General features: G+C 55.8%; 1 protein-coding gene across 1 annotated transcript in view; it reads left to right on the top strand.

The window, feature by feature from the left end:
- Positions 1-19,023, top strand: part of B3GNTL1 (UDP-GlcNAc:betaGal beta-1,3-N-acetylglucosaminyltransferase like 1) — a 91,773-nt gene that overhangs the window by 71,991 nt on the left and 759 nt on the right. Inside the window, exons 8-12 of the mRNA XM_021680871.2 lie at positions 4,562-4,686; positions 10,337-10,472; positions 10,563-10,631; positions 10,967-11,041; positions 15,509-15,613. Coding sequence (XP_021536546.1) covers positions 4,562-4,686; positions 10,337-10,472; positions 10,563-10,631; positions 10,967-11,041; positions 15,509-15,589 — 486 coding nt within the window. The 3' untranslated portion in view covers positions 15,590-15,613. The remainder of the gene's footprint in view (positions 1-4,561; positions 4,687-10,336; positions 10,473-10,562; positions 10,632-10,966; positions 11,042-15,508; positions 15,614-19,023) is intronic.

The raw sequence follows: 19,023 nt of genomic DNA, 5'->3' as shown, positions 1-19,023 counted from the left end.
CAGAGGTCAGAGATCAGGAACCTAGAGACTAGAAACCAGGTATCAGAGACCAGGGATCGGGGACCAAGGATCAGAGATCATAGTTAAGGGACTATGGATCAGGGACCAGAGATTGGGGACCAGCGATCATATTTCAGGCACTAGGTATCAGAAATCAGAGATCAGGCACCAGGGACCAGAGATTAGGGATCAGGGACTAGAGATCTGGGATCAGGAAGAAGGGACCAGGGGTCAGGGGCCAGGACTAGATCTGTGATGGGGCTGTGGCTGGAGCAAGTGGGGGGTCTGGGGCATAAAAAGGCAGATCACAGATGGTAGCAGAGCCCACCACCAGGACAACAAGAACATCAAGTGTTTCCATCGTTCTTTAATGCCATTCCCAGAGAAAGAAGAGCTGAAGTTATTCATGGAGTGTGCTCCAAGGGGAACACAGAAGCCCTGAGAGCTGGACATGGGTTTGGGGACTGATCCTCAGGTAGTTCTCCGTGGGCCTTAGTGAAGAACCAAGGTCTATCCAGGGCCAAGAGCTTGTGGTTCCTACTCTGTGGACAGAAGGGCAAATGGCTGAAGCAGCAGGAAACAGTCCAGGTGCTACGTGATGTGGGGGTGACCAAGGTGCAGACCGGGGTGGCAGCAAGACTCCGCAAGTGAGCTGGGCCCAAAGGGGCATGGAAACAGTGGCTGTGAGCGGGAACGTGCAAGGTGGAAGTGCACTTGCAGAGGCAGTCTAGGAGGGGGACGGGAGTCTGAGATTTGGAGGCCGGTAAAGTCATGGCCCGGGATGGCATCCAGCTGCGGTAAGCAGAGTCGGCTGCCAGGCTGAGGAATCTGAACACCCCCGCTGGGCAACCAGTTCAGGCCCTTCCACAAAAAGAAAAGTAACAAAAGGGCCTCTTGTTGGTTCTGAACATGCCTTCTGAGAGCAGGCTGGCCTGGGTGGGAAGGGCTGGAGAAGGCTCGTCACAGCCACGGGCCGGACTGGAGGCCCAGAGAGGCTGGCCACGCAGCAGACACTTTTCCGATGTGCTTTTCTGATGGGAGGAGCCCCGGCTGGGGTTGCCACGTGAGAGGAGAGGCCGCCCGCCTCCCCCACCATGTGCAGCCCCCAGAATCCCTGCCAGAGGCTGAGGCTTCCCGCTTTTATTTGCATTTTCCAAGATGACTAAGGGTGTTGAACAATTTTTATGTGCCGATTGGCCATTTATTATATGAAGTGTCCAAATCTTTTGCCCACTTTCAAGTGGGTGGTTTTGCAGTTGTCAGGTTGTGGGTATTCCCTGTCAAGTACCTGCTTGTGGATGTTTCCTCCCATCTTGGTTTCTGTGTTCTGGGATGTCCTCACTTCCACTTGCCTGCGCCTCCCAAGTTCTGTCCTGCGGGCTTCGGGGCAGTGAGGCTGTGGCTTCCATCCCCGGTTTGTCTGCTCTGTCCCTGCCCCACGGTGTGGCTCAGGCTGTCCCTCCCGCGGCCTCCACACTGGGCACGGCCATCACCTCTGCAGGGACAGCTACTCGGCCAACTGGAGCCAGGAGCCGCCACCCACTCTTGGGTTACTTAAATTCCTCTTGGTACTGAAGGTTTATGTTTTGTTCTAGTGGTTATTTCTGTATTTGTCTCTTTCTATTTTTATTTTTTTAAGATTTTATTTATTTGAGAGAGAACGTGTGAATGTGGGGAGGGGCAGAGGCAGAGGGACAAGCAGACCCCCGCTGAGCAGGGAGCCCGATGTGGGGCTCGATCCCATGACCCTGAGATCATGACCTGAGCCGAAATCAGGAGTCAGACGCTAAACCAACTGAGCCACCCAGGCGCTACCTTTCTGTTTCTTTTTTGAATTCAATCCACCCTCTGTTATTTTAGAGGTTTACTGAGATGTAATTCATATACCATCCATTTCCTCTGTGAAAAGGTGCAGTTTGATGTATTCTAGCGAATCCACAGGCACCACCTCACCACCGTGTGCTGCCAGAGGGCCGTGTGCGAGAGCCGCACACCTCGGCCAGCCGGGCCCGCACCGTCTGCCCCACCCTCCTCCACGACTCCTTTGTGCATCCTGGCCTTCTGACTTGGGGGCTTCCCTCATGCTCTCAGGTGCTGGGAGGGCTCAGTGTTGGTCTGTCTCATGGTTGGGGTCTTCTGTGTTGTGGGAGCGTTTGGTTTTCTGCTTTCATCTCACACCAGCTCCGTCCAGATGAAGACTTTCTGCATCCCTGCATTCTCGGGGTTCATGCAGTCCGCCCCCTCCTGCCACTGCAGGGAAGCGCAGCAGCTTTTCTGGGGTGTGTGGGGGCTGGCGTGAGAGGCGGTGGCCCGTTCTGTGCTTCCTTCTGTCCCACGAGATCCCAGTCCCCTTTCACACATCTCGGGGGTGTGCCTGCCCTGCCCACTACATCCCCACCCACAAGACCATTCAGTGCACCCGGAACCCCCCCAGCCATGGGCTCAGCTACCCCAGCTTCCTTGGCTCCCCAGGCCGCGTCACCCCTGCCATCACGGCCTCTGTCCAGAGTTTTTGGCTGGCCAGAGGAGCCTGAGTGTTCTTGGTGAACACGTGCCCACCAGGGAGCCCACCAGGAGGGGAGGAGTGAAAACCGAGGAACCGTGAGTGGAGGGCCAGTGGAACAGACGCCCCGCCTCGCCGGGAGCCGTGGTGCCCCAGTGCTGCCTCCAACTAAATTCTCACTTTCCTTCTTGCCAGAAATAAGGAAACCTTGAGGGTGAGTTCTTCCAGGTCATCAGAAGAAAGAGCACCTTTTTCCTAAAGCTATAAAGTGTGCAGAGTTAAAATTTGCTCTTTAAAGGTACTTCTGGGGCACCTGGGTGGCTCAGTCAGTTAAGTGTCTGCCTTCGGCTCAGGTCATGATCTCAGGGTCCTGGGATCGAGCCCCGAGTTGGGCTCCCTGCCCCGCGGGAAGCCTGCTTCTCCATCTCCCTCTGCTGCTCCCCGCCATGCACTCTCTCTCTCAAATAAATAAGTCTTTTGTAAAAATAAAGGTGCCTTTGAAAATGCAGAGAATTAGAAAAAAAATACAAATCACCTGTGACCCCATCACCACACAGCAGATCTGAGCTTCAAGCGTGGCTCCTTTGTGTTTATTTTACTGTGGACAGACTTTCAGCAGAGCTGGAAACAGTTGTGAAACTTGATTTTTTACATTTTACTATACATCTTTCATATTATCAGTCTCTGTAGAAATTAGTCCTTCAAGTCTGTCCGCCCCCATGTCGGGAACGACAGTGTTCCTGACTTTCCCCACCATTAGCCAGACCGCTGTGGGGCGTCGCAGGGTCTGCCCCCGTGGCTCCCTTGAGCCTGCTTTGTCACTGCTGGGCGCACGTGGGCTCTTTCGGACGCCGGCTCGGGGTTGCCCTCGATAAAACCAAGTGTGTCTGAGATGCCTTGGCCAGGACTCCCAGGTCAGTGGTGGCTTTACAGAGCCAGATGGACAGACGTGGGCACTAACTAGCATTTCGGGGCCGGCTTTGGGAACAGGAGCCGAGTCAGGAAGTGCACCCAGTCCAGCTGACTTCCAGGTGTGGCTCACCTTTCCAGCAGTGTGCAGCAGCCGCCCTCCTGTTCAGCCAGCAGACGAGGTATTCTGGTGTACTGCCGACCCTGCTGAGACCTGGTGCAGGTGGCCAGTCTGGGGACGGGCTTGCCCGGTGCCCCTGGTAAGGTGGCATCTGCCCCGGGGGCTCCATCTCCCGAGGGCACCCGGCCGCCAGGCTCTGCTGGGCCAGCTGTGCAACCTTCCTCTTGAGGAGACAGGCAAACCAGGCAGCAGCCCGGAGGCCCTGGAGAGGCCAAAGTTCAGTGCCATGGGCGTTACTGGACGCAGTCGGCTCAGCTGTGGGACTGGCGCTAAACTAAACGAAACCAAACACGGCGCTTGCGAGCTGGCCCGGAGGTGGGACAGGCAGCAGTCAGGAAACCGGCCTTTGCCTGGGGCCACGCCTCCTGGTGACATGGGTGCCCAGGCCCCAGCATCGCTGGGCTCTGCTCATTGGTACACCTATAGTCCCATGCTGTTGACAGCCAGGAAGGTGAGCAAGATCCAGACCCCTCCGCTCACCTGATTTTCCCTCTGAATTCAGGAAAGTCAAGGGAGCAGACCTGGTGTCTGGCTTCCAGCTTCCGTTGTCAGGGCTGAGCTTGGCCGCCCAACTGGCTAGCAGGAGGGTGGGGGCTGAGTACTCACAAGCCAGGGAAACCCAGGAGAAAGCTCTCGGGTCCCTGCAGAGCGGAGGCCCTGTCAGTGGGGAGGGCCGTTTCTCAGGCTGGAGGTGTACGCGAGGGTGATGCTGGTGGCTTTGGTCTGCCCTGTCAGCCCCTGCTTTTCACCATCAGCACCTCCTTGTCTTGAGATGACCTCCTTGTCTGCATGCTCGGTGGCTGGGTGCGTGGGTCGCTCGCTGGAACCTCGCACGTGAGGCCAGGCGTGACGCCCCATCTCCAGTTGCCTGAATTAATGCACACAATGCGGGAAGCATTGGACACAGGTGTGTCTTCTGTTGTGGGCAGAAACACCAGCAATGGTTGACTTTCTTTTGTGCCCTGCAGGGTGTGCCCGAGGACCTGCTGTTCTTCTACAACCACCTCAGAAAGGGCGGTGGGGTCGTCCGCGTGGACCAGAGCCTCCTCCTCTACCGCTACCACCCAAACGCTGCCACGCACTCTGTCCTCGAGTACGTCGGCCCCAAGGCTCCAGACACGGTTTGGGGGCTGGCGAGGTGCCAAGGTCGAGCATGAGGGGTCCAGGCCCAGGGTCGAGGGCGTGGGGCTGCTGAGGTCCAGGGTTGAGCATGAGGGGTCCAGGGTCGAGGGCGTGGGGCTGCCGAGGTCCAGGGTGGAGCATGAGGGGTCCAGGGTCGAGGGCGTGGGGCTGCCGAGGTCCAGGGTGGAGCATGAGGGGTCCAGGCCCAGGGTCGAGGGCGTGGGGCTGCCGAGGTCCAGGGTTGAGCATGAGGGGTCCAGGTCCAGGGTCGAGGGCTTGGGGCTGCTGAGGTACAGGATGGAGAGTGCAGAGTTGCCGAGGTCTGAGAGGTCAGTGGGGCAGACACAGGTCACCTGGGTCAGGTCTCTACCACAAGGCAGGAAGTCTGGGAGCATGGCCGGTGCAGGTGTGCAGAGCCTGTGGCCTTCATGGGGAAGCTGTCTCAGGGCCTGTGGACAGGGTTCCCAGGACGAAGGCTGTGTGTCTGTTCGCTTTTCTACAGCGAGGTAGGCCTCATGCACATGTGCCTGGGAAGTCTTGCTCTCCAATGCTGTGAGGTGCGCCAGGTGCGCGTCTGACTTGGTTACTGGTGCCTCGGTGTGCCCTGTCCGTCCCCACCAAGGGGGCCTGCCCGCTCCCTCTCGCCCTCCTCTGCCACCTGCCCGGCCCCCAGGTCCCCAGTAGCCGGTGTGCGCTTGGGGCGGCAGGTGTGGAACACGGAGGCAGGTGTGTATTCTTACTTCTTCAGCTTGAACTGTGTGTGCATGTCGTGTGTTTCTTACCATTACAAACGGGTGACCCCTTGGTGCCTTGCGGTCGTAACACTGCTCACTTTTGGGAACGGGAAGGAAGGGTGCACATTCATCTTTCGGAGGTGGGGTTAGCTGTGTTTCCCTGGAGGGTGTGAGACCCCTTGGGAGGTTGTGGCTTCCCAGCTGGGCAGCCTCTGTTTGGGGAGGTCTGACGTCTACCTGCACTGAGGGGTGGGGTGCCGGTTTGTGCAACGTCATCGGGGGGGCCCCAGATTGACTCAGTAGGTTCTCGGACATTGGCATGTTTGTTGAAATTTAGCTGCTTTGTTTTCCAGCTTTCAGCCAAAGAACTTGATTTTGGTTATTTACTGTTAAACCTGAACTTTGATACAGTAGCTTTAGTGGAGCATCATTGTTTGGGGTTTGTTGTCATGAAGCTGACTCAGTGTGAGTGTGATTTGCACCGTGGGGTAAAGGTCTCGTCACAGGACAGAGCAGTCCCAGATGTGTGCGTGTACGTCTCATCAGTCTCCAGGCACGTGAACAAAACCAGACAGAAGTAGACAAATTACAAATTACCTCCGTAATTACAGTTGGAGGTTTTCAAGCCCATCTCAGTGACTGAGAGAAGCAGGGGAATTCTGCAAGGTCCAGAGGACTGGAATTAACCCCTTGACCTGACTGGCATTTACAGAACATGACACTCAGCTGCAGAATACATTCCTTTAAGGTGCAAGACAGACAACTCTGAATACATTTCAAATGATTAAAATCATACAAGGTATGTTTTATAACCACACAGAATTAAATTAGAAGTCATTAACATATCTTAAAAATCTAAAATATTTGGAAATTAAGCAACCAAGGGGAAAAAATCACAAAGGAAATTAAAAAAATTTAATTTGATGAAATTAAAATGGTATGTCAAAATTTGTGGAATTCACTAAAGCACACAATCTGCACATTTGCAATGAACAACTAAAAATAGCAGTTAAGAAACATGTATGATGGCATCAAAAATAAAGTATTTGTGGGTAAATGTGACAAGGTGCGTATGTCCTCTGGAAACTACAAGAAAGTGCAGAGGGAAATTAAAGAAAGCCCATAACAGGGACTGAGGGACGCCACCTTCATGGGTTGGAAGATTTGGTGACTTTGATATCAGTTCTCCCCAAACTGAGCTGTGGATTGAACTTCTTTGCAGAAATTGATAACCTGATTCTTAAATTCACGTGGAAAATTAAAGGACCCAGAATGGCCTCAACAACCTTGAAAAGAGTAAAATTTGAGGACTCACAGTTCCCAGGAAACACAGCAACAGCGTCAAGAGAGACCAGGGAAATGGAGAATCCAGAAATACATTGAAAATTATACAATAGATTGATTTTCAACAAAGTCTCCGAAGGCATTTAATGGAAAAGGGAAGATATTTTCAACAAGAGGAACCACTGGATATCCACATGGGAAAAGAAGAAGGAAAGAACAAGAGTCTCATGCCATATAGAAACGCTCATTTTTTTTTTTTTTAAGATTTTATTTCTTTATTTGACAGAGAGTGAGAGCAGGAACACAAGCAGGGGGAGTGGGAGAGGGAGAAGCAGGCATCCCGCTGAGCAGGCAGCCCGATGCGGGGCTCGATCCCAGGACCCTGGGATCATGACCCGAGCCGAAGGCAGACGCTTAACGACTGAGCCACCCAGGCGCCCCTAGAAATACTTATTTTTTTAAAGATTTTATTTGACAGAGTGAGAGCAGGAACACAAGCAGGGGGAGTGGGAGAGGGAGAAGCAGGCTTCCCGCCGAGCAGGGAGCCTGATGTGGGTGGGGCTCGATCCCAGGATCCTGGGATCATGACCCGAGCCGAAGGCAGACGCTTAATGACTGAGCCACCCAGGCGCCCCATAGAAACGCTCATTTTAGTTGGATCTTTGATATAAACCTAGAAACAACTGGAATAGAAAGCTTCTAGAGGGAAACAGGGAACACCTTCACAACTTTGGGATCAGCAAAAACTTACCAGCAAGGACATGAGAATCATTAACCATTTAAAAAGTGATAAAGTGGATTTATCAAAATTAAAAACATTAATTCATAAAAAGACACCATTAAGAACATGAGTGGCAAACTGCAGACTGAATGGGGATATTCACAATCCATGTGTCTGAAGGAGAACCAAGTAAGAGGCACGTAAAGAACCCCAGCAACAAAGACAGTGTCATAAAAATAGGCAAATACTTTATAATACATTTCACAAAACAATAATATGTAATATATAAATAATATAAACCCACTACACACCCAACAGGAGGGCTAAAATTAATATCTGCCAATTCCAAATGGTGGCAAGGGTGTGGATCTAGCAGAATGGTCACACACTGTTCCCAGGACTGTAAATGGTACATCCCTCTCTGGAAAACTGGCACTTTTTTATTAAACTAATATCCCTGTGACCTAGCAATTCCATGTCTAGGTGTTTAATGCACGAATGCACGAGAAGTGAAAACATTGTTCAACGTATCAATATTGCCAAGAACTGGGAACCACCCAAATGTCCAAGTGAGTGGAGGTTGTAATGGAATGCTGCTCAGCATTAAAAGAGAGGGATGAATGCCAAAGCAGTTTGCTTACTAAAGAAGCGAGGCACAAGGGCATGCATGTTGTGGGATTCCGCTTACACGAAGCACTCCAACAGGCAGGATTCGTCTCTGCCATTCGTAATGACAACTAGTCCATAGAGGAATTCCAGCAAGTGTGCGCTAATAGAAAATTAGAACCAGTGTTGGGTGATAGAACTAGTTAGAAATTAGATCTGTGAGGCGTGGGACTTCGGGGATCTCCTCTGTCATCATCATCATGAATGTTCCCGTCTGTGTGTTCTCGTGTTAGATTCTCTGAAGACACATTGAAGGGATCTCTCTGTAGGAATTGGTGGTGGCCCACGCTGTGGCAGAAGCCTGTGTGTCCAGGAAGGGCCAGGCCACAGGCAACTGGGCTTTGTCCCCACAAGTCCTCATCTTGTTCGCATGGGATCAGTCTCTTTTATGTTGAGCGGTTTCTTTCTTTTTTGCAGCATGAGGCTTTGCCACCCACAACACAAAAGAAGTGATCTCATGTAGTTTCTGTACTGGATTAAAATCTTTGTGCTGTGAGTGGCAAAACCTCACAGAGTAATGAGCTTTAATTACACCTTCAGGCTTGTTGAGAATTGAATTTCTTCAAACTCTCTGCCCAGAAGCCCTCCTATGAAAGCACTCCCTGGTTGCTGTTCTTTCTGTTTTAAACCGAGAACGGTCAGCATTTACATCGTTCATTATGAAATACTTAAGACATCCAGAGACAGAGACACAGAGGACCGACGTCCTGCGCCCGGCTGCCTTTCCCAGCCCCTCAGCAAGGCCAGCGCTGTCCGGGGTGTGAGCAGTGTCTCCCTGAACAATATGCATTACCTGTTTAAAAACGTCATGTCCACGGTAGCATTCTGCCTTTCTCCCCGAAAACTGCTTTTCCGTTCAGCCTCTCGGTTGCCCCTTCTTGTGTGACCTCAGGGTGCTGCCTGTCTCCAGGCCACCTCCTCCCAAGGCCTTTCTGCCGTCCTGCTTGCGGAGCGGGGCTGACTCCAGCTGGGCCGGCACACCCCCCCATTCTGCGCTGGGAGCCGCGGCCACCAGGGGGCATGTCTGTGGGTTTGGGGAAACCACTCCGCTCGCTGCAGCCCCTGCTGGGGGACACTGCTGCCCTGCAGCAAGTGAGGAGACTATCGAGGAATCTTCCTGATTGGGTCAGAACTTAAAAGCACCGGGAAAGATGGCATTCCTGAGCAGGAACAGGGCCGGTGGCCGGAAGTGCTTTGCGGCCCACAAAGCAGGTGTGTTTGTGGCCATCTAAATTGTGTCGGCTCATCATCTACCAGTGTCTCCAGAGCAGGCCCCGCACCCCCCAGCGGGCGCCTGAGCTCCTGGGGTCTGGACTGGGGCCCGCCTTTCCCTTGGTCACGTCCACAGACCCCTTGAGACATCGTGATGGGCATTTCCTTCAATCTGCACCTCACATTGAGGAGCACGGACTGTTTAAAGAGAAGGAATACTCGAGAAGCGTCCCGACCCTGTGCTGACAGAACTCCACCGGGGCTGGGGACAGGAGAGGAAGCCGCTGCTGAGCCGTGCACATCCCTCTACTGGTGGGGACCCCACACAGTGCTTCCTGACATGGGCTGTCCCGGCACGTCCTCCACCTGAAAGGCGAAAACTGTCAGCAGTGACTCTCCGAAGCTCCCTGTCCTTCGTCGTCCTCAGGATTTCCCATTTACCAGAACTCACGTGCACGTCCCTGGTCTTTCGTTCCTAAACTTCCGCTTCTGGGTGTTGCTGGAGTTGCGCGTGCCTGGCCGTGGGCTGGACCGTCTGGAGCTTGTGGGATGCTCTGGAAGCGCTAACGGCCGAGGTCGGGGAGCTACTCCCCGCCAGCCTCGGTGCGCCCACGGCCCAGCCGTCAGAACGCCCAGCGGTCTGGGCAGCTGCTGCAGGAAGCGGAGCCGTGAGACCTCGCACCCAAGCTCACCAGACGTCGGGGTGACTGCATCACCCTCAGGCTCCCCAGGGTCTGTGCCTGGCATCCCTCAAGGCCTCTGAGTGCATGGACGTGAGAAGAGCACATCCTAGGGTCCACGTGGGGCTGAGGGTGGGTGAGGCAGTGCGAGCGCAGTTCGTTTGTTCATTCCCTCATTCATCTATCAAGCCAGTACCTCGTGAGCTCGGGAGAGAGGAGGTCCCCAGAACGTGCCCTGCTGTGCCCAGAGCTGGGTGGGAAGGGAGGTCTGGGCGCAGCTAGAGGCCCTGCCCACCTGGTTCACCACCCCATTCCCCCCCGCAGGACCACCATCTGGACCCACCGTGTCCGCTTCCTGGAAGAACGGGTCCTGCCGCACTGGGCAGCTTTCACCATCTGGAACGCGGGCAGGCAGGGCCGCCGGCTTTACCGCAGCCTGACGGCCGGGACACGACGCAAGGTGGGCCCCCCTCCATCCAGCCCAGCAGCTCTGTCCCCCCCGGCCCCCCCCCCCTGAGGGTGGTGTCCTGTTCCCCCCCCCCCCCCCCAGGTGATTGCCTTCTGTGACGTGGACGAGAACAAGATCAGGAAAGGCTTCTATTGCCACGAGGACTCTCAGGTGTGTGAGACCCAGGACCCCCAGGGAGGGCCTCGGTCCCACATGGGTTGCTCACACCACCCCTAGCTGTGTCCCAGGGGACAAGGAGGGGCCACTGCCTAGAACCTTCCTCCTTGGGGAAGGCCGCCGTGCCTGGACAGCTGCAGGCCCAGCAGCAGTGGCCCCCATCTCCTGGGGGTCTCAGGCCCCAGAGTGGCCTGTGTCCCCGCCTGGCCCAGGTCTGTGCATCTGCCGTGCACCTCGGAGCTGGGCAGGGGTGAGGGGTCGGTCCAGCACGGCAGGGCGTCCCGTGGGACTAGCATGGACCCCAGCCCACAACACCTCTTGTTTCTCAGGAAAGGCCTAAGCCTCGGGTTCCAATCCTGCACTTCCGAGCTGCCCGGCCACCCTTCGTCATCTGCGTGAAGCTGGTAAGTGTCAGCCATGGCCGTGGCGGGGGTCACACGACCGTGTGGCTGGTACAAGCCCCCAGTTGTGGGATCACGGACGTCTGACATGCAGCCAGACATCCATGCCCTTGCTTTGGGCCACCTGTCTCAAGCTGTACACTAGGGCGGGAGGCTGCCCAGGATGTTGGAAGAGGCCACCATGGTGCCCTCAAAAAATGGGCTGCATTTCTGTAAGAGCAACTTTTTTTGGAAACTTGCTAAGTGCCAGACTTGGGGCACATCCCAGGGCCTCATCAGGTGCTCTGGCAGAGACGAGGGGCTGTGGGCGGTAAAAGCGTCGCCGAGAAGCACCTCTGACCAAGCACCGCGGCCTCAGCCTCCAGGGCTGTCCGGAGACTTTCCCCCCATACCCTTGCCTTTTCCCTTGAGGTCACGGGCACGGGCGCTGGGCTGTGCTGCGCCCGCCTCTCAGCTCCATTGGGGTCACACGGCGTGAGGCCTGGGGCACGAGGCCGGTCTGCTTGCCCGTGTCAGGCTGGCCTGTGTGGCCGGATGACTGAATTCCTCATTCCCGACTAACATCCCACATCTGACCGCGGGCCTGGTCATTTCCGGCCTTGCGACAGGGCACAGCTGTGACGTTCCTGTGACTTTGGAGCAGGTGTGAAGGGTCTCGGAAGGTGCCCTCCATGCACACGTCTTCGTGAGGCCACGCGAGGGCTTGTCCCAGCCTATCCCGCCAGACAAGGGCTCAGTTGGGCGGTGCCCTCGGGCGCCTCTGGCCTTGTAATTTCCAGGAGCTTTGCACACTCTGGTGCCAGTCATTCCTCGGTTGGAGTGGCAAATACTTCTTCCCACGTGAGACTTGCCTTTTCACAGGTTCTTCCAGAAAAAGCTTTTTTTAAGATTGATTTTATTTATTTGAGAGAGTGAGCGAGCACAAGCAGGGGGAGTGGCAGAGGGAGAAGCAGGCTTCCCGCTGAGCAGGGAGCCCAATGCGGGGCTCGATCCCAGGACCCTGGGATCACGACCTGAGCCGAAGGCAGACGCTCAGATAAAGGCGTCCCAGATAAAGTTACTTTTAACACAGCGGCGTTCATCAACCTTTTCCTTACGATGAACACTTTTAGTGTCCTGTTTAGGAGATCGTTCTTCATGGTCAGAAAGACATATTCTCGTGTACACACATATACAAATGTAAAGTGTCATCTTTTACTTTGGAGTCCCAGCTACGGGGCCAGTTTGGCTCAGCCCTGCCCCAGTAGGTCCCCCAGAGGGTATGGGGGCTGATGGGTGGCAAGGGCCCTGTGCTTTCTGCTGGGGGTCGTGGGGGACACACGCGGACACTTCACCAGCTTCCAACCGTGAGATTGGGCTGGAACCTCAGTCACCAGACACCAGAAGCCTTCATGGAGGCGGCAGCTTTTGCAGAAGGGAGTCAGAGTCTGTCAACATCAGGGAGGAGACCCGCAGGACACGCCTGCCCACCCCTGCGTCCAGCCTTGGGCTCAGGGACATAAGCCTGCACACAGCAGGACTAGAACAAACCTGTGGAGGGAGGCAGGGAGGGGAGCATCCCTCTTCATTGGTGGCTGGTTAAGACCCCAACCTCTTTGGCATTGACTGGACTTTACTGAGCTGCCCACCATGTCTGTGCAGGGCGCCAGGCAGGATGGTGCCCCCACGGAGGGCGACCCCGCCAGGCTGTGACCCCAGAACGCGGACGTTGGTCCGGCAGGGGCAGTGGCCCGAGAAGGGCCCCAGGCGGGGCAGGAGGCGCGGCTTCGAGAGGCTGGACTCTGCCCTTTGCTATGGGGCCACTTTGGGGAAGCCCCCCAACTGTGGGAGAGGCTGTCCGGACTGGCCGTGAGGCAGACTCACTCAGGGCCCCTGGGCCACGGCCGGGCCCGCAATCCAGCCCCGTGGAACCGTGAGAGGCCGACACGTGTCGTCCCAGGCTGCTCCCCTGGCGGGGGCTCATTCCACAGCAGCAGGTGACCAACTTCTAAGGCCCACGGTGGCGAAACTGTCAGAAAAGAACAAGCCAGCCGGGCGGTTAGAGCAGTGCGGCCTTGAGCGTTCGTGTGTAGCTCCGTGTGAACGTGTGCCCGGGAGAGGACGTGCAGGGTCACAGGGTAACCACGTTTTGGGAACCACCGGTTTTCCACAGTGGTTGCACCAATTTACACTCCCACCCACTGGGCAAGGGCACCAGCATCTCCACACGTAGTCACTCGTTGAGGTGATGATGCTGCGTTTCCCTAACACCCAGCGACGCTGGGGATCCTTTCATCTGCTTGTTGGCCACGTGGGTATCGTCTTTGGAGAAATGTCTGTGCAGGTCCTTTGCCCGTTTTTTATCTGGGTTTTGTCTCATGAAGCCATAACAGTTCTTTGTATGTTCTAGACGTGGTGCAAACACCTCCCGTTCTGCACGTTCTCTCTTCACTTTCTTGATGGGGTCCTTTGACGTACAAAGTATTTCATTTTGGTAAAGTCCAATTTATCTGGTTTTAACTTGGGTGCTCATGTTTTAGTGCTGTAGCTAAGACACCATCGCCAAATCCAGGACCGCGAACATGTACCCCCATGCTTCCTTCGAAGATTTCGCAGTCCCGGCTCTGGGTTAGCGTGTGGCGTGTGGGAGGCGGCCAGCCCCGTTCTTGAGCTCGTAGCTGTCCGGGCACCGCGCGGCCAGGGCAGCTCCTGTCCCAGACGTCACCTTGAAGTTGTGTTCTGCTTGAACCGCCACGTAATAAATTACCATGAGCTAGCCTCATAGAATACACACTTTTTTAGATTTTTAAATTTATTTATTTGAGAGAGAGAGCGCACACATGGTGGGGGCAGGGGGAGAGAATCTCAGGCTCCCCGCTGAGCAGGGAGTCCTACACGGGGCTCAGTCCCACGACCCTGAGATCATGACCTGAGCCAAAACCAAGAGGAGGAGTCTTAACCGACTGAGCCACCCAGGCGTGCCACCATTTCTTACCTCACAGTTGCTGTGGTTCAGAAATCCAGACACCACCGGCGGGGCCTCAGGGCCCCTCATGAAGCTGCTGGTGAGGTGCCAGCCACGACACGGTCACGTGGGGAGGCTCGCCGGAGCAGCGTCTGCCTCCGTGTTGTCATGGCAGTTGGCCAAAGCCGGACCCTTAGGGTGTTGGACCGAGGGCTTTAGTTCTTTGCTGGATGTTCCTTGCCGTGTGGCCCCCTCTACCTGGCAGCATATTCTCTCGAAGCCGGCAAGGGGCAGGGTCTGCTAGCGAGACAGAAGACGCGATAATGTGTCACCAAATTACAGAAGTGGCCTCCCACCCCTTCCTTGGCTGTGTGCCGTGGCCAGTCCCGTCTGCACTCCAGGGGAGGGGGTGACATGGACCCACCTGTCTACCTCTCTGCAGCACGTGCCCACCTGACTGGGTTTTCTAGTGTGAAAGCAGTTTCCTAACAAGCCTGTTTAAAGCCAAGATAAGCGCACGGTTCCAAGTTGCCAGGGAAACTGGACAATAACTATAAGGCCACAAGGAAAATTTTAAATGAAAATTTAAATTCTGTACAAATTATACATAATTTCTCAGAGCAGATGAGCTCAGTTAAGGGCCTATTTCTCTGGGACCAAAACCTGCCGGGAACTAGAACCCTTGCCCCCATGCAAACCCTTCCTGGAGGGCAGGCTTTGGGTGGGAAGTGAGCTTCCTTTCCCGTCACCCACTATATCCCCGGAGAGGTGCCTGCAGGCACCTGTTTTTCGAATATTCTGCCAAAATTAGCCAACACAAACGTTAAGTGTTTGCATGGTTTTTTAAACCAATGGCAGCATAGTATACGTATCTTTTCTGTGTTTTGCTTTTTTTTTTTTTACGTAATACATTTTGCAGATTATTCCGTATAAACCCACTGGTGCCATCTGAGTCTCCTGTCGTCTTTTAATTGAGCAGGAAGCTTTCATCGTGTCATGTGGCCATCCCCATGCGGCGTGTCCCCGTGCAAACTGTCCCCATGTCCCCGTGCCTATAAGCGAGGGGCAGGAAGGGGTCTGTTGACATTTCTTTGAGTCTGGTTCAGACCCCTGCAAAGGGGGACAGGGGTGTCATGGGGGCCCCAGGACGAGGCACAAAGAGCAAAGCTGGTGTGCCCAGGACAGATGGGTGAAGCAGAGCTGCCCGTGGGGGTCATTTCCTTCCCTTAGTCCCTGTGTCAGCTACCTTCTGCAGGGAGGGACCAAGTTTGAGCTGGGGGGTGTGTATGCCTCAGGGGACCCCCCCCACCCCTCCCTCCCACTGAAGACCAGCAGGACATTGTGGCCAACTTCTCACAATGTCCCCCCCCTCCATCTCCAGCCCCTCTCAACAGAGAAGTTCATTGTGGACCACGTGACAGGTGGCCACAGGCGACCACCCCAGGCCCCCTTGGGAGGGCCTCTGGGGGTCCCAGTGCGGGCTGGGGGAGGCTTGGATAAAGCCAGACATGCTGTTCCTCCCACAGGACCTCACCGGGGGTGCATTTGAAGACAACCTGAGGTCACTGCACCTGCAGGAAGGCCGGGACTTCCTTCACTTCAGCTGATGGGCCCACGGCAGCTGCCCCCAGGTACGTGGGATTGAGGGTGCTAAGGAGGGGTGGCCCACAGCCCTGAGGGGGAGCATGCAAGGTGGGAGGTGTACCAAATGCCCAGCAAGCCCCCTTCCTTACAGGGCTGGCCCTTCACCTACAGGGCGTGTGTGTGAGTGTGTTTTTAACCAGGACGTGGTTTACATGCAGCAAAAGGCAGAGCCGTGAGCCCACAGCCTGAGGGGCGTGTGTCCCTGACCGTCCCCTGCCCTGGGGGCACCGCCACCGCCCAGCGCATGGGTCTGTCATGCCAGGAGCTCGTTAGCTCACGCTCCTGATAGACACCTGTGACGCGAGGACGACAGCTGCTGGGCACTCAGGTCCCGCCATGGTGGACGTCTGATTCTGTCGATGTTGGGCAAACCCGGGGCCCGGTTCCTGGGTCTGACTTGGTTCGCGATGTGGAAGTACAGACCGGCGACTGAGGACAGAGGCTGTGTGCTCTGAGCTGGCAGGGCAGGCATCAGCCGGTCCCATGAGGATGGCAGAGGCTTGAGGACGTGGGAAAGGGGGCTCCGGGGCCCCAGTGCCGTCCTCGCGGTTGGTCAGGGTAACATGTCTGGCCCCCTCTGGTGGGTCCCCGGTTGCGGGAGGGGTGAGTCAGGGAAGCCGGCAGTTATCGACGGTGTCCTGGCTGTTTCCGGCTGCTGGCTACAGGGTTACTGCTTGGCTTCCTGAACTGGCCGCTGCGGGCAGTGGGCAGAGCGTCGTGTTTGCGGGTGTTCTGGCACCTTGAGTCTCCCAGGCCTGGGAAACCCAGTGCTCAACCCGGCCGAGAGCAAACGCCGTCAGCCGTGAGCGACCGCGGGTGATGTGGAGCCGGCTTGGCTTTGCCGGTCTCAGGACCCAAGCAACAAGGCCACTGATGATGCTGTGTCCTTAGGGACTTGTGCCGGAGGCAGGGGTGACCCTGCTGGCAGCAACCCTGTGGTAAGGGCTCGAACGAACAAGGCAAGGATCCCGAGTGGGCTCCAGTAACCCGGAGGGCCTCACGGTGGGGCTCGCAGGAGTCAGAATGAGAAGCCGGGGCTGCGTTCCAAGTAGTGGTGCAGGAGGAGCTGCTCCGAGGCAGGAGGACCCGGCATCCTGCTTCACACTCAGCGTCTCTTACAGACACCTTTGTTTTTATACTGAATACTTCCTGCCACTCTTGTCCGTTTTGCAGATCCTGCTTGCTTCAAACACTGCTCATCCTGTGTGCCCGCTGCTTGCTCCTGTTTGCTCAGCATACCCCCTGGGAGCTGCTCAGCCGGGACCATTTCCCACCCACACTTCATTCACCAGAGCAGTGTCTCCCACTGGGGCTGAACCCACCCCCAAAATCTAGCAACATCTGGCGGTAGTTTTGTTGTGCGAGGGGGGAAGGGGCTTTGCTACTGGCATCTGGGATGTTGCTAAAGACCAGCTCAGCGGCGCCTAAGCGGTGCTGTCGGTTGAACGTCCGACTCTTGGCTTCAGCTCAGATCATAATCTCTGGATGGTGAGATCGAGCCCCACGTCGGGCTCTGTGCTCAGCATGGAGTCTACTTGAGATTCTCTCTCCCTCTGCCCCTCCCCCTCCAAAAAAACCTGGAATTGTTCAGCCCCAAGTGCCAACAGTGCTGAGGCTAAAAACCTAGCTATGCGTTCGAGGCCTGTGTCATCTGGATGTGATTCTTCGGTGATGGTTTTCCCACGTATGCGGTTCTGCCCCGTGGACCGTTCCTTTCCCTCGCACAGCGGGGGCCCCTGCGGTTAGGGGGTGGGCAGCGCTGCGGCCGCACGTGCGGGGTGTGCTCCTACCCCCGCGAGGGGTCTGCAGGCTCCAGCATCTGGGGACGAGCCCCCGTGACTCTCTGTACACACCAGTCAAATTCTTTCTGCAATCTCTCCTGTTTTTCTGGATAATTTCTTCAGCTGTGTCTAGTTGGTTGTTTAAATCCATCCAGGGAGCTTTTCCCCCCAATCTCTTGATAATTTCTAGCCCTTTCAAAAACAGATGTCCTATTTTGTGGCTGATATTACCAACATCTCAGTCTTTTGGTGTCTGCTTCCATTAAGTCTTGCTAATAATTCCGTTTGTGTAGTTTGTGACCCTTCTGGAGCGTGGGTTTGGGTTCTTTCCATTCTGCCCATAGAGATGAGCCCGCACACTTTCAGAGAGGTTTCTGCCTCTTCTTCCCTCTGTCTGGGAGCACCACTGGTTGGGGCGGCAGTTTGAGCACATTTTCGGGTTAGTTTTGAGAACTGCACGGGGTCCTCCAGGCGGACCTCCAGGAGACGCCTTCCCCAGCCCAGCTCCAGGGGAGACAGTGATGAGGTGCCGTCCCCTCGTTCTCATCCGCGCTGCTAGGGCGCACCCCCCCAGGGCCCCAGTTCCGCATGGGCCTTATGTCCTACCCCCACACTGCCACCGAGACGAGACTGCCCTACATGTCTCAGGCTCGACAGACACGATGCTCAGGACCCAGTGCCTGCTCACGGGGAGGTTCGGTTTTGTGCCGTGCACGCGGCCCCTCCCAGCTCCCTGCGCACATTCTGTTCCAGGCACACTGGCTTCTTGCTCCTCCTCAAACTCACCGAGCTCTCTCCTTTCTGGAGCCACAAGGTGCTCTTCTCTGTCTGGTGCCCACCTACTGCACAGCCCCTCCACGGCAGCCCCACACGCTGCCCACTGCATGTTGCCCCCAGGCACTGGTTGTGCTAACAGGTCTGCTCCTGGCTACACTCTAAGCTGTGAGTGTGTGGGGCTCCTCTCACCTAGATCTACCACCTGGGCCCGGGGGGCCCTCCGGGAACTACAGCTGCAACCTGGTCAGAGCGAGGGTGACCCACAGGAGCGGACGTGGCTGAGGGCGAGCAGAGGCGCGGGGCCGTGTGCAGCCAGCGGGTCAGGGTGGTTCCGCTCGGGCTGCAGTCAGGCCGGCAGTGGTGAGGGAGAGCTGTGCAGTACAGTGTTGGGTCTGTGGTGAGCTCGCCCGGCTCCAGGTCTCCAAAAGGGCTTCTCTTTAGAATCTGGTGGATTTTTATTATTTATTTTTTTAAAGATTTTATTTATTTGACAGAGAGGGACACAGCGAGAGAGGGAACACAGCAGGGGGAGTGGGAGAGGGAGAAGCAGACTCCCCGCGGAGCAGGGAGCCCGGTGCGGGGCTTGATCCCAGGACCCTGGGACCATGACCTGAGCCGAAGGCAGACGCTTAACAACTGAGCCACCCAGGCGCCCTTGACTTTCATTTTCTTTCCTTTATTTTTTTTTAAGTACTATATCTTATTTTTAATTTTTTTTTTAATATTTTATTTATTTGACAGAGAGCCACAGCAAGAGAGGGAACACAAGCAGGGGGAGTGGGAGAGGGAGAAGCGGGCTTCCCGCGGAGCAGGGAGCCCGATGCGGGCTTCCCGCGGAG

The sequence above is a fragment of the Neomonachus schauinslandi genome, chromosome 15 (assembly GCF_002201575.2).
Source record: "Neomonachus schauinslandi chromosome 15, ASM220157v2, whole genome shotgun sequence".
NCBI classification, from domain to species: Eukaryota; Metazoa; Chordata; class Mammalia; order Carnivora; family Phocidae; genus Neomonachus; species Neomonachus schauinslandi.
This window is presented reverse-complemented; position numbering and strand designations above follow the sequence as displayed.